We start from the raw sequence: 14,476 nt of genomic DNA on the forward strand, positions 1-14,476 counted from the left end.
AGTACAATCCAGAAACTAAAAAAGTTCCAATATTATAATTTAATTAAACAGTTCTCAAAATATTCAGAATATATTTTTTAGAAAAATAAATCTGGAAGAGGTGTTTCGGATTTTATTCCAAAAAGGTGCTTCAGGGTACGAAATGTGTGGGAGATGAATGTAGCATCTGTCTGCCACTTCATTTCAGTCCTCCTCCGAAAAAGCATTTCCAGCCCTATTACTGATTAGCACTGCCTTCTGCTCTTGGAAAATGTTTCTTGGTCTTGAAGGCATTTAGTGGCTTTCCCAAATCTCTTTATTGTCATTGGTATCAGAGAGACTTAAGTGTGACTAACTTACTCTGCATTTAACCCTTTATCTACAAATACAACAGATAGTCCTGCCAAAATGTTTAGAATTTGTCACAGTTTTGCAGAAACAAAATCTGGAATGTTTTGATTATTCTAGGTTTTAAGAGAAAACAACATCCAGAGGGATCCTAGAGAGATTTGATGAAATGGGCAGGGCAAGACTGATACATGGCCTGAGTGCTGGCCACCCACCCTCTGATTCTCCCAGCATTCTTCTGCTCTCCCCCCACCCCCGCCAGCTGCTACAAAGTCAGAACTCTCTCATCCTTAGCTTTTTTCTGCTTTTATGCCCTCAACCACTTGTTTCCAGAATAACTGTGTTCTCTTTGTACTCAGAACCAAACAACCCTGTATCATTCCATATACGGATCAAAATACCTAAAACCCAAATTTTGGTTTCTATGTGCATCCTAAATTAGCCGTTCTGTACGTGAAATGGTTCATGCACAGAATGTTTGGTATACACCTATAAGGCAGCTTTAAATCCAAAAGCTGAAGGAAGCAAGGAGAGAGAATCTGGTCTATGGTTAAGGCAATGGGCTAGACTCTGAGAGGCCAGGAGTTCTAGTCCTCCCTTAGGCCTGAAAGCTGGCTGGGTGACTTTGGGACAGTCATTCTCCCACAGCCTAACACACCTCACAGTGTTATTGTTGCAGGCAAAATAACAGGCAGGAGTATTAGGTATGTATGCTGCCTTGAGTTGACCAAAATAAAGGCACGATAAAAATCTGATTAAAAAAAAAATCAGTGCAAATCATAATACTAATATTATTTGGGATTTCTTTTTGAGGTTTGGTATTTTTTATGAAGTTGTCAATAGAATTATAGGCACTTGATGGACCAAAATGCAGATAATACTGAGCCAAATACAAACACCTGAAACACAACCTTAAACTTTTGAATCTTATATTTACTGAAAGTTCTCTCTCAATGTATCAAGGCCAGGACACATTGTCTCTAGGCATTTCTAGAGAGATTCTAACAGTGTTAACAGATCAGCACCGCATATTACAAATTGCTTTGGGGGAAAAAATCTTCTCATTCCTGAAAGAACTTTGCCATTTCTGTCAGGACTGCTGTGAGAAATACAAGTCCAACATTCAAACAAGTAAAAGAAGACCCTTTTCTTTATAGAAAAATGTGCTCTCTAAATCTAGCATTTTACAGGCAGGTAGGCACACAGAAGATCCTAATTTATGTCCTCTGGATATTCCAGTTTTCTACACAATGTTAAACTGCTGAGCCAAAACTTAATAATACTTCAATAATCCATTTAATGTGCTTGCCAGACTAAAATCAAACTAAGATCAAGCCTCATCACATTCTGCTGTGCACTCTCGGTATAATCTGCAAGATGCCTAACTTGATTTTCATAAAAATATGACCTTTCTGTTTCACAGAGAATATAAGAAGAATTTCAAATAAAGTGCAATATATTCAACAGTGAAGGTCACTCACACAGAACAGACTTGCAAAGTTGCATTATGGAAAATATAAGCTGAAATAGGCAAGGCAGCTAAAGGCTTCTGGCTTACAGTAGTCCATGTAACCCTGAGCAATCAATCCAATTTTCGTATTATTTTTTCCTGCAAAAGTATTTAAAATAAGGGAGTGCAATTCATCCTCAAAGACAGCACTCATAGACATTCTTCAAATTCATCAAACTGGAATATCAGTATTATGTTGATTTGACTGTATCAGATAGCTTTCTTACTGGAGCCAGATATACCAGAAGCGTCCATAGCACAGTCATCCAAGGTTTAACTACAACAGAGTCTATTATCTGTAAGTTATGCAGCCCACTTACAGTAACTACTCTGTATATAAATACAACTAGAGCAGAAACCTCTTACTGTTGGGACAAAGCATATTAAAGGTTCTGCTTAAGTAATCAAGCACTTCTGAAAGGGAGATCAAAGCTAAGCAAATGCATACAGGCAATTCAAGAGTTAATTCTAGCACAGTGTCCTCAGACAACCCCTTCTGTAGCTCAGCATTACAGTTAAGAACACTGCCTCTAGTGCTTACTGCTACCACTTACAAGTTCACTGCAGTAAGATTTGCCACTAGGCAGGCAGGCATAAAATGAAGCTTTTAATTAAAGGTGGCATTTTAGACTACTATTAAGGAACAGCCAACATGCTTAACAGCACGATCTGGACTGCAGCACTATGGGAATCCAGCGTAAACCCCTTACAAACAAGCAAAGTCATGTTTTAAGTTATGCCGAGCTATTTTAGTTTCATTATCAAAGAGTTAGCATCTCTGCAAAATATAGCTATGTATCACATGAATCTTTTCCCTAAAAATGTATCTAACGCTTCATGAATTATCTATAGCATTAGAAAAATTAAAACATGAAACACAATGAGGCAGCAAAATGAAACACATTAATGTCAGAATTGACATACAGTACTCCAAGATGATTTGATGATATGAATTCTTCCTTTATGGAACAAATCTGCTTCTGCCCAACTCCGCTCTATAAATCAAATTTATACCCAGTTCATCTTGAGATCCTTAATGGTATTTGTATGCATTTTTTTAAATCATTAAGGGTAAGTTTCATTCAGAGTGTTCTGTGGACCATTTTCTGATCACGGCTGAAGCACATCAATAATCAAACTAATCTTGTCGGACTGGTATTTGGAGGATCTCCAATGTTTCAATAATTAAAAAAAACCTGTCAGATTTAGTTTCCAGATCTATTCACTGCTCATAAGATATTTCATTTTCTCACCATTATACCTTTCTCACTTTGCAGTCTCTCTGGTTTATTTCCCACATGAGAAAACTATTTTGCGTCTCCAGATTAATTTCTCTCCATAATGCCTAAATAAACATAGCACAAATTCTGGTGTTTATTTAGAGCCCATTGATAAATATTTCTTTTCCCAATTTTCACAGGTAACTGCCTTTATTCTAGTTCGTCCATGGCAGGCTCCATCTCTTTGTGTCCTTGGACAGCAAACATGGAAAATAGGAAAGAAGGAGAATGAACTAGAATACAAGTAGAATACAAGCGAGCATATAGAACTTCAAGATATCCTGTATGTATGTATGTATGTATATATGTATATATATATGTGTGTGTGTGTGTTTTAACTGAAGGGTTTCTGACATCCTCCCCCCCATGATAGTTATTGTCATAGCACAGCAGGAATTGCCAATCTATTTCACTAAAACGGCATCATTTTGATTCTTATTACCGTATTACATTTCTATCGATCATTCCTGTAGAACTGAAAGAGAACACATAAAGATCTTCCCCTCATTTTATCCCCATGAGAAACTTCTGAGGTAGACTGAGCTGAAAAATGCTGATTGGTCATTCAGTAAGCACTTAGAGTCTCAATCAAACTACTTAACCACTGGTTCTCCACATTCTCATCAGTTCGCTAAGAAAGGGAAAAGGACTGGCTAGAATAATGACTTAAGTACCACATATTGATTCAGAACTATATGCAGTAGGTCTTACCAATTATTTGATAGATATTAATAAAATAATTGAATCTACTTCAAAGATGAAATCTGTAGTTTTTGCTACAGTTCAAATGTGTTGAAATTACTTATCTATTTATAACAAACATAAATACACAGCTTGACTTTACAGGTAATTCTCACATACTCATCTCACTCTTGGTACTTGAGACCAAACCCTCCTATTCAAAGATACACTTTCTGCAAGATAAAATTCATACAAACGGAAGAGAAATGCCAAAAAGATGCCTTTAAAAATGTTTAGGCCACTAAATGCAACACTCTACTCGCTACAGGACTACATCACAAATTATTCCGACTGAATTACCTCTCTTCTTTCCATATTATATAATAAACACAGATAACGCACCTAGAAAGTTTACTGTGACACTGCTAATCACTTTACCTTTGAGACTTTCTCCTTACTTTACATGGAAATTGCTTGATTTCAGGCAACATACTATTATGCAACCTTCCGATGGTGCATATTGTAGGTGCTTTTGCCCAAGCCTGCCTATGTGTCTTGCTGGACTTTGAATCTATTCTCTGATTCACCTTGTTCTTTAACATCACTCTGTTTACAATAGAACAAATATGTAAAGAATGTCAATGGCTCCATGTTCAAAGTTCTTTAAAGCCCTTAAAGGCAAAGGAGAGAAAGCAGACAGCATATCTTCAAAGCAGGATTCAGTTTAGCTTTTAATCATCTGGCATAGAATTATTACAATGATTCTCTCTCAGGAATGAATGGTAAGTGGGTGAAGGGACATTTCAACGTATTTGCTATTTTTCAGTAAAAGTGAAAAACTGTATGGTTGATTTATGTCAGGAGAACTTTGATAAGCACCCAGTTATTTCACATGAAGGCAAACCAATTATTGACACTAAGCATCAGCTTCAGAAGAGATTACAGCCAAATATAGTCCCCCAACAAATATGCCGCACAATACATGTAAAAATGGCAAGCACTTGCCACTTAAACTTTGTTTTGTAAGTCTATGTCTGCAAAAGACCACAAATAGCAAGTCTTTTAGCATGCAGTGTTTTCCAGCCCTAAAATAATAGACTTCTATATTTTGTACATCTTAACCAATATTTTTTAAAATTAACACATTTATCTGAATAACACTGAACATACACTCTAGCTGATCATTAGCCTGTTCCTGAATCTCCCAGCACCCTCACAGGATTCTGAGAAGGGCCTCTGCCTTCAAAATCATTCATAAATGCAATTGCCAGGAAATCCTTTGTGGTCACCAATAGCAACTAGGTGATCACATTTCTTTAATGTAAGAAAATGTACATTACTATTATTCAGTATGTTCCATCAACTGCATGTTTAAATGCAACAGCCAATGAAGGAATTGCATGCACAGAACACACTTTATTCAGTATGTACCTGTTATGCCAATTAGTGGAAATAATGACAAACAAGACAAACTGCAAAGTGTTCATAATTCTTAAGGAGGCTTCAGCCACCTTTCAGCTGTTAGCAAAAGAGAAGTTTCTTCAGGAACAACTTCACACTGCATGTTCCAACAAATCTCACTTTATTGTCAAATAATCCAAGAGGATTATTTTCTAGTCTACCATTCATATTTTAACTTCTGATTTGGCAATTAGTTTATCAGTAGCAATTAGGAGATTGTATGGACTATAAAGAATAAATATAAATCTTCTTTCTAGCTGAGCTTGCTTCCTGCTGACTTCCTGGAAATATCTAGATGGTTTTCTTGACAACACAAAGGAAGTAGTCTGCCACTCCCTTCTTACTGTTCCTGGTGGTCTCCCAGGCAAGTCCTAATCAGCCAACTCCTGGCTAGAAATCAGTCTTGGTAGACTGGATGTGTGGATCAAGTTCAAATCCCCATCTAGTGAGAAAGGAAATTCATCCGGTAATTTTGGACCAGTTACTCTCTTCCAGCCTAACCTACTGTTTGAGATTATTGCCGGAATAAAATTGAGGTTGGAGGAGAACTAATTATGTTGCCTTGAGCTTCTTGGAGAAAAGTCAAAATATGAATACCAAACCATAACAGCACTGGAATTCTAGGACCTCCCCATGTTACAGTTTATTATTTGTTGGATTGTTTTAACCTGCTGCAAATCTAATTTGACTCTCAACATTTTATGAAGACATGATAGCAAGATAACAAAAAGAACCCAAAATGAAAACATAAAACACGTATTACCCATCCATCTGACATCACACACACACCCCAACGTCATCCAGAAGAGCTCAATCTTCAGTTTCTTCCAGGAGGCGGCCAAGATTGGGGAGAACCTATTCTTAAACAGGAGGCCCTTCCTGTCAGTTTTCAACAATCAGAATCTGAGAGGATTGAGGGCCACAGAAAAGGGGTTCAGGGCTCAGGGACTACAAATTGTGCCTCACTGCTCCTTGGCCTGAAAGTTAGGACTCCAATGTTGGAAAGCAAACAAGGGAAAACTTAGTCTTCTTGCAACAGATCGCTTGTAGGATTTTCCCAGTTGTATACAACTGCACAGCTTTACACACATCAGCATTTATCACTGTATTTCAAGGGACAACTATACAGCCTCATTCAACTTCAGAATAGGCGGTCACAATAGAAATGAAATTGGCCACTGAAGTGAGAGAGAGAGAGAGGGGGGGGGGGCAAACCCTTGTCCAGATTTAACCCTGGCAGTGGAATGCACAAGTGGTCTTCCTCATGGGATTGGTGCCGGAAACTGGAAATAGCTTTCCCAAAGCATCACTTTCACTTTTGTGGCACACCCAACACTGTTAACGCTTCGCTTCGTGCATTTGTAATCGCTGTCCCACCGTTTTGAAACAAGAAAACTTTTACTCCAAGCACACCTGCATAACTTCATACTCACAAGTCAGGCTGTATAAACAACACAACTTAAAGTCACATTTCCTTGATACTTATTTCCCTGTGAAACTCAACACAGTATTTTGATCTTTATCCAGCTCAAAGCATCAGCTTAATTTTTGGGAATGAACGAAAAAAAAAAAAAGGAAAGAAGGGACAAGAAGCCCAAACTACCTTGACACCGAGACACACACCAACGCCCCCCCCCGCCACACAGAGAAACAAAAGCCTGCAGAGTGTGTTGTAATTTGAAGAAGCAAAACAAAAGGTTGCGTAACCCGCGTTAACCCTCTCCCCGCCGACTCCACAAGCCACACGGAAAGGGCCGCTCCCCCCCACCCAACTCAGCTGAAAGTTTTATGGCGGCCGTAAAAGGCAGCCGGGTTTTCTGAGGCGGCGAAACTCGCGGAGAGCGAACGAGCCCTTCGCAACCTCCGCCCAAAGACGTAGACGAGGAGGGGCGTCTCCGCCGATCCGAGCTCCGCCGCCCCGCCAACTCCGCTAGTCAAAAGGCGAACTCGGGGCGCCGGGCTGAAGCCCGTCGGGGCGACGAAGCCCACCGGCGGCGCCTTCCAGGGGCGCGGAGCGAGCATCTCCGCTCCTCCCAGGCTCGACTCCCGCCCAGAAAGGCCCTGTCGGGCGGCTCTGCCGAGGCGGGAAATGCAAACGCCGCTCGGGCGGGGGCGGCGGCGGCGCACCGGCCTCGCTACCCGGGCGGAGCGGGGGGGTGGGAACGTCGGCGGCTCCGCCAGGACGGCCCTGCGGTCCGCCACGCGCACCGGCCGACAGGGCGGGACAGGCCCGGCCGGTTCCTCGGCGCCTCCGCACCTGCCAGCGCCGCGCTCGGAACGGGAAGGCCTCGCCATCCCGCCCGCCCGCTCCCCCCGCCGCCGCCGCCGCGCCGCCGCCGCCGGGCGAATCGAGGAGAAGGCCCGCGGAACACCCGGCCGCCTCAGGGCGGGACTCACCGACGCTCCGGTAGCCCAGGATGGCGATCTTACGGGACTTGGACGGCGGCATCTTGACCCCGCCGGGCCCCGAACCGCATCAAGGGCTCTGGCGGCGGCAGCGGCGGCGGCGGCGCAGGGAGGAAGGGCTTGCGGCGAGGCTGCGGACGGGCGGCGAGGATCCGCGCGGGACTCCCGGGCGGCTGTCTGAGGGACGCGACGGCGGCCGCTTCGCTCACGTGACGACAACCGCCATCCTCCTCGGCCCCGCCCGCGCGCGCGCGCGCACTCGTCTTTCCCCTCCCCATTTGCCCCCCCGGATTCCCCCGGCGTGGGGACGCCCCCGGAAGGGGGCGGGGAGAAGAACGCGACGGCTCTGCCTATTGGCCGGGCGGAGGCGCTCGCTCGCCCTGGAAATTTCGCGGCGTCATTGCTCTCGGAAGATTGCCCCGCCCAACTGCTGTGGTCCCTTCTCCTCGCGCTCGTGGGATGCACGCTCCCCGCCCTCTTCGCTATTCATTCTCCCCCCGATGCTTCAGCTATTGGCTGCGGGCGGGCGAGGAGGGCGGGGTCGCGGGGACTGTTTCCTTCTGATTGGTAGGCGGCGGCAGGGCGGGGTTGCGCGAGGACAGAAGGGCGCGTATGCTTCTAGTGTGTGCAGGGCTCATTGTCAAAATGTTCCCATTGCAAGCGGTAGGGTGAGATGCGATGCAGGAATTCGCGGGGAAGTGGCGACGCCGCCTAAGAGCCTGTTTCCTAAACAGATTATGGATGATGGTGGTTTTTCTCACGCCTTAATTACAGTTTCTCAACCTTGGCAACTTTAAGCTGGGTGGACTTGAACTCCCAGAATTCCCTAGCCAGCAAGGTTGGCTAGGGAATTCTGGGAGTTGGAATTCACACATCTTAAAGTTGCGAAGATTGAAAAACACTGGTTTAAACATACCTTGGAAATGTTCCCACTGAGAACCTCTTTTTGGGATGGTATTTTTTTGAGAAAGGGCCTTTTTCAAGATGAGGGCTGTGTTTTTCCTTGGAAAGGCATGGGGGCTCCCAAGAGTGTGCTACTCAAGGAGAAAAGAGGAATTGATTTTCATTTCCGTTTAATTAAAATTAAGCTGATTGCACAGGAATAAGAAAGCTCCCTGTGCACATAAGGCCTTCTGCTCTGTGATTTTAAGACTGACAAACTGGTGCAATCTTAAGATGCTCTGTGATCTAGGACTTTTGTGGTCATGTGTAATTGGGGACTCTGGGCACTTGGTTCTAGAAAGTCCCTTGAGGGAAGGAGCAGAATAGCATTGCTTTCTTTTTGCAGATTTGGATGGGAAAAAGGCAACTGAAGCACAGGGAGGCCATTTCTGTACTCCCCACAATCCTGCTTTCCTTACTGATAAATCACCGCAGAGTTGTCTACAGCTCTCCAAACGGTTAGCAAGCAGCCGGCCTGTGAGCAGCTGTTCTTGGATAACTGGATTGACATTTTGAGATGTCCTCTTTACAGAACAGGAATGCCTCTCCCAGACCAGGAGCTTGCAATCCCAGGTGAAAGAAGTTAGGTCAAACCCTCAAGTGCTCTTAAGCAATCCCTGTGCATTTTGCACACTTGTAACAGCACACCGCAGTGAAAATACACACGTTCCCTCTTGGCTGGCCTTTAAGCAAACAGCATTCTGAGCAAAATGTCAGAAGGGGGTGGAGAAAGAAACATTTGTTCAAAATCACTGCACTGTAAATTGTTCTTCCTGTGAAGTAAGGCTGCTTCAAAATGTCACTTGGATTGTACTAAAATGACGATGTTGGGAAAGCAGAGACTGTTGAAGCCATGCGGTTTGCAGTGTTCTCTCTCCTGGATAACAAACTTGTCAACCTTTAGAGCAGTGCTTCTCAACCTTGGCAACTTTTAAGATGTGTGGACTTCAGCTTCCAGAATTTCCCAGCCAGCATACACTATTTCTTGAAAATCCTGGCATCTGTGTCCACAGTGGGTGGGCAGGAGTCAAAAAAGGCAAGATGGCGGTTGCAGCACTTGATTGAAGCCCTGCCCATTTATATGTATGTGTGATGTTGGTGCATGTAGAAAAGGACAAGGCTTCTATTGTGCTGTTGCAGCCACTACCTTGCTGGTGCTCCTGGGCATCCACAGGAGGTAGCCGAAGGGGAGAAGAGATGAAACCCATATCGCAATGTCATGAGACAAACTCCACCCTTTATGTGCTTGCATGCAGTGTCACGCTGCCACACACATCAAGTGTGTGTCCCAATGCAGTCTGACATTTTGTTATTCTCTTGATGTCATGAGTACTGATGGCGAGCAGGAGGGGGCCCCTATCCAGGGGGGAAAACACATGCGTAGTACTGAGGAATTAAGCAGCCATTCAAAGAGACACAGATCAGACCCGCCTTGACTTTTGGGGTTTATCTGTCTGGGTTTTTCCCACGCTTCTTCAGTTTGTTAGGATTCTGTTTTATGTAGCAGTAATAAACACTAGAGACCTACTCGTCGTCTCAGCGTGATTTCTGACTGTTAGGACCCTTGATTAGAAATGGAGACTTGTACTATTAAGACCAACAGTAGGCTGTCTAGTTTGGTGACTCTTGTTAAACGTTTAACTGAGGGTGCATTTCCTTGTTAAAAATCAACCCACCCTCGCTCCCTCCTTCCCATGTTTTAATGGCTGGGAGTTCCCAAGGTTGAGAAACACTGCTCTAGGCTTACTCTCTTTGCTATATATATTTATATGTTTAAATCATATTCTAGGATTAACAGTTCATTTATTACAGCAGCGCTTCTCAACCTTGGGAACTTTAAGACGTGTGGACCTCAACTCCCAGAATTCTCCAGCCACAAGGCTTAAAGTTCCCAAGGTTGAGAAATACTAGACTAAAGGCAGAAACAGAGGTGGGAATGTGGATGCCCTTCCTGGTGTTGCTTCTCTTCCCCCCTGCAATTAGCAGCCCACTCTTGGGGACACCCTGCGCAGGATCTTTGTTCTTCCCTCTAGGAACAATTCGACTCCTCGGAATGAAACCAAGTCTTTCGCTTGGGGATTTGGATGGCCAGTGCTGTGTCTCAGAAGCGGTCTTCGGGTCTCTGGGAAAAGGCTACAGGGGTGCTTCTTGCTTTACATTCAGTCTATGTAAACACCCTATTGTCTTCACCCTCGTGCACACACATACTTTTCTCTCACCCACAGACAGAAGTTATGCGTGGGTGACCTGGGATTTGGGGTTTTTTCCCCGGGGCGTGCTGAGCAGGCAGGCGCATGTGCAGTTGCCAGCTCCAGCCGGAGCAGGTGCGGAGTAGGGTGGCGGCTGGCGGGAAGAGTGGTTTAGGCCGGCTGCGACCCTTTTAAACCAGCCCTGCTCCGCCTCATGTTCCCGCTGCCCGAAGCGCCCCAAGAACTCTGTGGCCAGGTATCATGACTGCAACCCTGACTCTTGTCAAAGAGAGCAGGTGGCTTCGTTACCAACCTAGGTCAATTTGGCGAGGTAGATACAATCGTAGTTTTACAATCTTTCTCCTCCGTGCGTGCGTGGTGCCTTGAGAGTACGTGCCAGGGGGAGTACAAATGCAGGCTTTATTTATAAAAGGGGGTTTTCACTCTCAACTTAATGAATGAACCGTTCATGTGCTAAAGATAGTCACGTTTGAATTGCTTGCTGTTACTAGTTTCTGCTTAATTCTAAGTACAGCGTAGCAGTGGTTCTCAGACTCGGCAACTTTAAGCTGGATGGATTTCAACTCCCAGAATTCCCCAGCCAGCAATGGAACACAGTACTAGATTTCTAGCACTTGCCAGAACGTTTATATAATGCTTGAAAGAGCCCAGACTTATAATCAGTGGCTAAATTAAAAAGACACCGGCCTAAAAATTTCAGGGATACTCTTATACTGAAACCAAGTTACTATGTTTTAAAGGAGACATTGAACACATCCAGGAGGATCTGCCTAGAATGGGTATGAAAATGGCAAGAGCAGTTGACAGTAAGGAAAAAAAGTTATGCACATGAAGGATAAAAGAATGCAGTTTGATATATTCGCTGAGGGGTTCTGAGTTAGTGGTGAGTGACCAGGAAAGTGATGCTTGCAGAAGAAAGCAAAGGCAAATGTTTGGGGTCATTAAGAAAGGAGGGAAAACAGCCTACAGGTAGTCCTCACTTAACAGCCATTCGTTTAGTGATGGTTTGGACTTACAACAGTGTTGAAAAAAATGACTTATGGCCAATTCTCACACTGATTGTTGCAGTGTCCCATGATCACCATTGTTGACCTTGCAGGCCGGCTTCTGGCAAGCAAAAACAAGTGGAACCACATGATTCACTTAATGACCGCATGGTTTGCTTAATGCCTGCAGTGATTTGCTTAAGGTTTTAAAACCGGGTTGGATTCACTTAATGGCTGTTTTGCTTAGCAACTGAAATTCCGGTCCCAACTGGTTGTTAAGCAAGGACTATCTGTATTTTAACACCGTTATACATAAGCTACAGTGTGACAAAGTTGAATACTATGTTCAGTCCCGGTCATCATACCCTGAAAAGGGCATGCTGGAGCTAGACAAGTGCAAAACAGGCTTGAAGAGCTCCCCTGTGAGGAAGATTACATCATGGAATAGAATGTTCCAACCAGTGAGGCCACACCGTGTTTCACATCCAGCAAATACTATGCATGTCCCCCTCCCGCCCCAAGTTTTGAATTATGCTGTTATTTAAAGACAGCTGGGTCAACAGGGGAGATGGTGGCTTCTTTTTCCAGATTGTTTTCTGCCTCAGTGTACGTGTAGTCTATGTAATTTTACTATTTAATCTAAAAGCTGAGCCATTAATTCCAACTGTGATATGGCCCTATGCAGAGAGTGAGAAAAGCACGTTGTCTCTTGCATCAATCCATCTCTTCAACAAAACTAAGCCAGCTTTAACTCTGTCTGAAATCTGCCTGCCTTTCAAGAGGTTGTAGCAGTATGCAGTTAGGCAATGTGAACATTCCCTCATTCGCTTTTTTAGAAAAAGCCAGTAGTACTAATAATTTAAAAAATCATGAACCAACCCTGCAGGTAATTTGTGCTTCCACGTGTTTTGGACTTCAGAATTCCCTTATTTTTTTAAAACACTGGGAATGTTAAAAGTACAGATGATGGGAGCTGTCATCCAAAGCAACTGGAGGACACCAAGTCTAGGCATACTGTATCTGGGCTGCAAAAATCCAGGCTATCACTAATTGGCAGAGTTTGAGTTTTTTGTATTTCTTTGCTGCTTTTTAGTGATCAGTGTTTCCAAGCCTTAGCAGCTTTAAGATGGGTGGACTTCAACTCCCAGAATTCCCCAGCCAGCATGCTGACTGGAAAATTATGAAAGTTGAAGTCCATCCATCTTAAAGTTGCCAAGGTTGAAAAATAGTGGTTTAGATTTTTGCAGCCCAGAATTGCCGTGCCTAGCCAAACTGCCTACCTTGCATGGAGGCTTGTTAGAAGAGGGAAGTCCTCTTTTAACAGGAAACATTTGGCGCCCACTTGGAACAAATGAGGTTTCATGGCCTGACTGACATTGACGTAGCCATAAACTTTGCCAGTCTCTCATCCAAGGTCTCACCATTCCAGTTAATAGAGCAACCGCGCGGTCCTCTGTCAGCTGAGGTTAAGGGGACCGGGGCCCTCCCTCTTTGTTTTCCCACTCTCAGTCCTCCAAGCTCTCTCTCCTCTGGTTGCTCCATCCACTGAAGGGGACTTCCAGAGAGTTTTAGCTTTTCCTCATCTTTCGCTCACTGGTCTTTCCCTCCTTTCAATTTTACTCTTGTACCTTCACACCTGGTGACCTCCCACGATCAATAGCCGATTCTCTAGAGGGGAAACAAATGTGAAGTAACATCCCCATTGATCCACAGGAAGTAACTGCTTGCCATGGGACCCCTAAAGGGTGTAAGCTGCAGCAGCATTTCTAAATATTGGGCAATTAATATTTCACACCATGGTTGGACTCTCCTCCCCACTGCCATTGTTCCCTTAAACAAATCCTGTTTATCCTATTAATAATTTTATGTCTGATAGCTGTTCAATATATACTGGGAATTAATTGCTAAGCAACTCCTCCCCCCGCCAAATCCCGTAGCACCAATTAAGAAATAAAGAGATTAAACATGCAATGAAGAATTTTTTGAATGAAAAATTAGTAGCCTTTCATAAATAGTCCAGCACTGGTTTGTGTTTTATTGCCAAGAAAAGCCACAAATAAAGCCTGGGAAAATAGCACAAGACCAACACTGGGATGGTGCAGTCTGGCAACGATGTTCTTTGGATGGTAATTGCATGGAAAAGTTTAGTGTGGAAGCAGACCACGTAAACACACAAAGTGTGTGCCTCATGCTGGCTCCTCTGCATTGTGGACAAATGAAGCGTTTAATTTCTATTAATCGGGGGGAAAAAGCTCTTCAATTAACAGTGAAATGCATTTGGAGAAATACGAAGAAACTTTCATCATTCTGTATTCTAAATAAATTTTTGTAATTATTCATCGGAAATGTTGAAGTCTATTTTTAATATGTGAATTGTATTACACATTTCTAGCATTATATTCTCACCTTTTGGCAAGTTTAAATTCAAAGTACTTTATTTATTCAGGTTACCATCTTGTGGTTTCTTTTGTGGACAAACAAAACATGTTGGGTGGCGATACATTTAATAGACACCTGATTTCTGGACCTCTTCTGTAACGCACCTCTAAAGGTGGCTTGCACCGCCTGTTTCAGCAATGAGAGATCTACTTCTTATATACGAATCAATGCTTTTATTAATGAATATGGTGAAGTTTAACTATCCACCAAAGATGTGTAAAAAAATTGCAGAAA

At 43.6% G+C, this 14,476-nt stretch overlaps 1 protein-coding gene across 1 annotated transcript in view; it reads right to left on the bottom strand.

Annotated features, from left to right (window-relative positions):
- RHEB (Ras homolog, mTORC1 binding) overlaps window positions 1–7,903 on the bottom strand; it is a 28,661-nt gene extending 20,758 nt beyond the window's left edge. The window contains exon 1 of the mRNA XM_063303350.1: window positions 7,657–7,903. Within this exon, the coding sequence (XP_063159420.1) occupies window positions 7,657–7,708 (52 nt within the window). The 5' untranslated portion in view covers window positions 7,709–7,903. The remainder of the gene's footprint in view (window positions 1–7,656) is intronic.
- Between the last annotated feature and the right edge of the window lie 6,573 nt (window positions 7,904–14,476).

This window comes from Candoia aspera, chromosome 4 (genome assembly GCF_035149785.1).
Source record: "Candoia aspera isolate rCanAsp1 chromosome 4, rCanAsp1.hap2, whole genome shotgun sequence".
Classification (NCBI taxonomy): Eukaryota; Metazoa; Chordata; class Lepidosauria; order Squamata; family Boidae; genus Candoia; species Candoia aspera.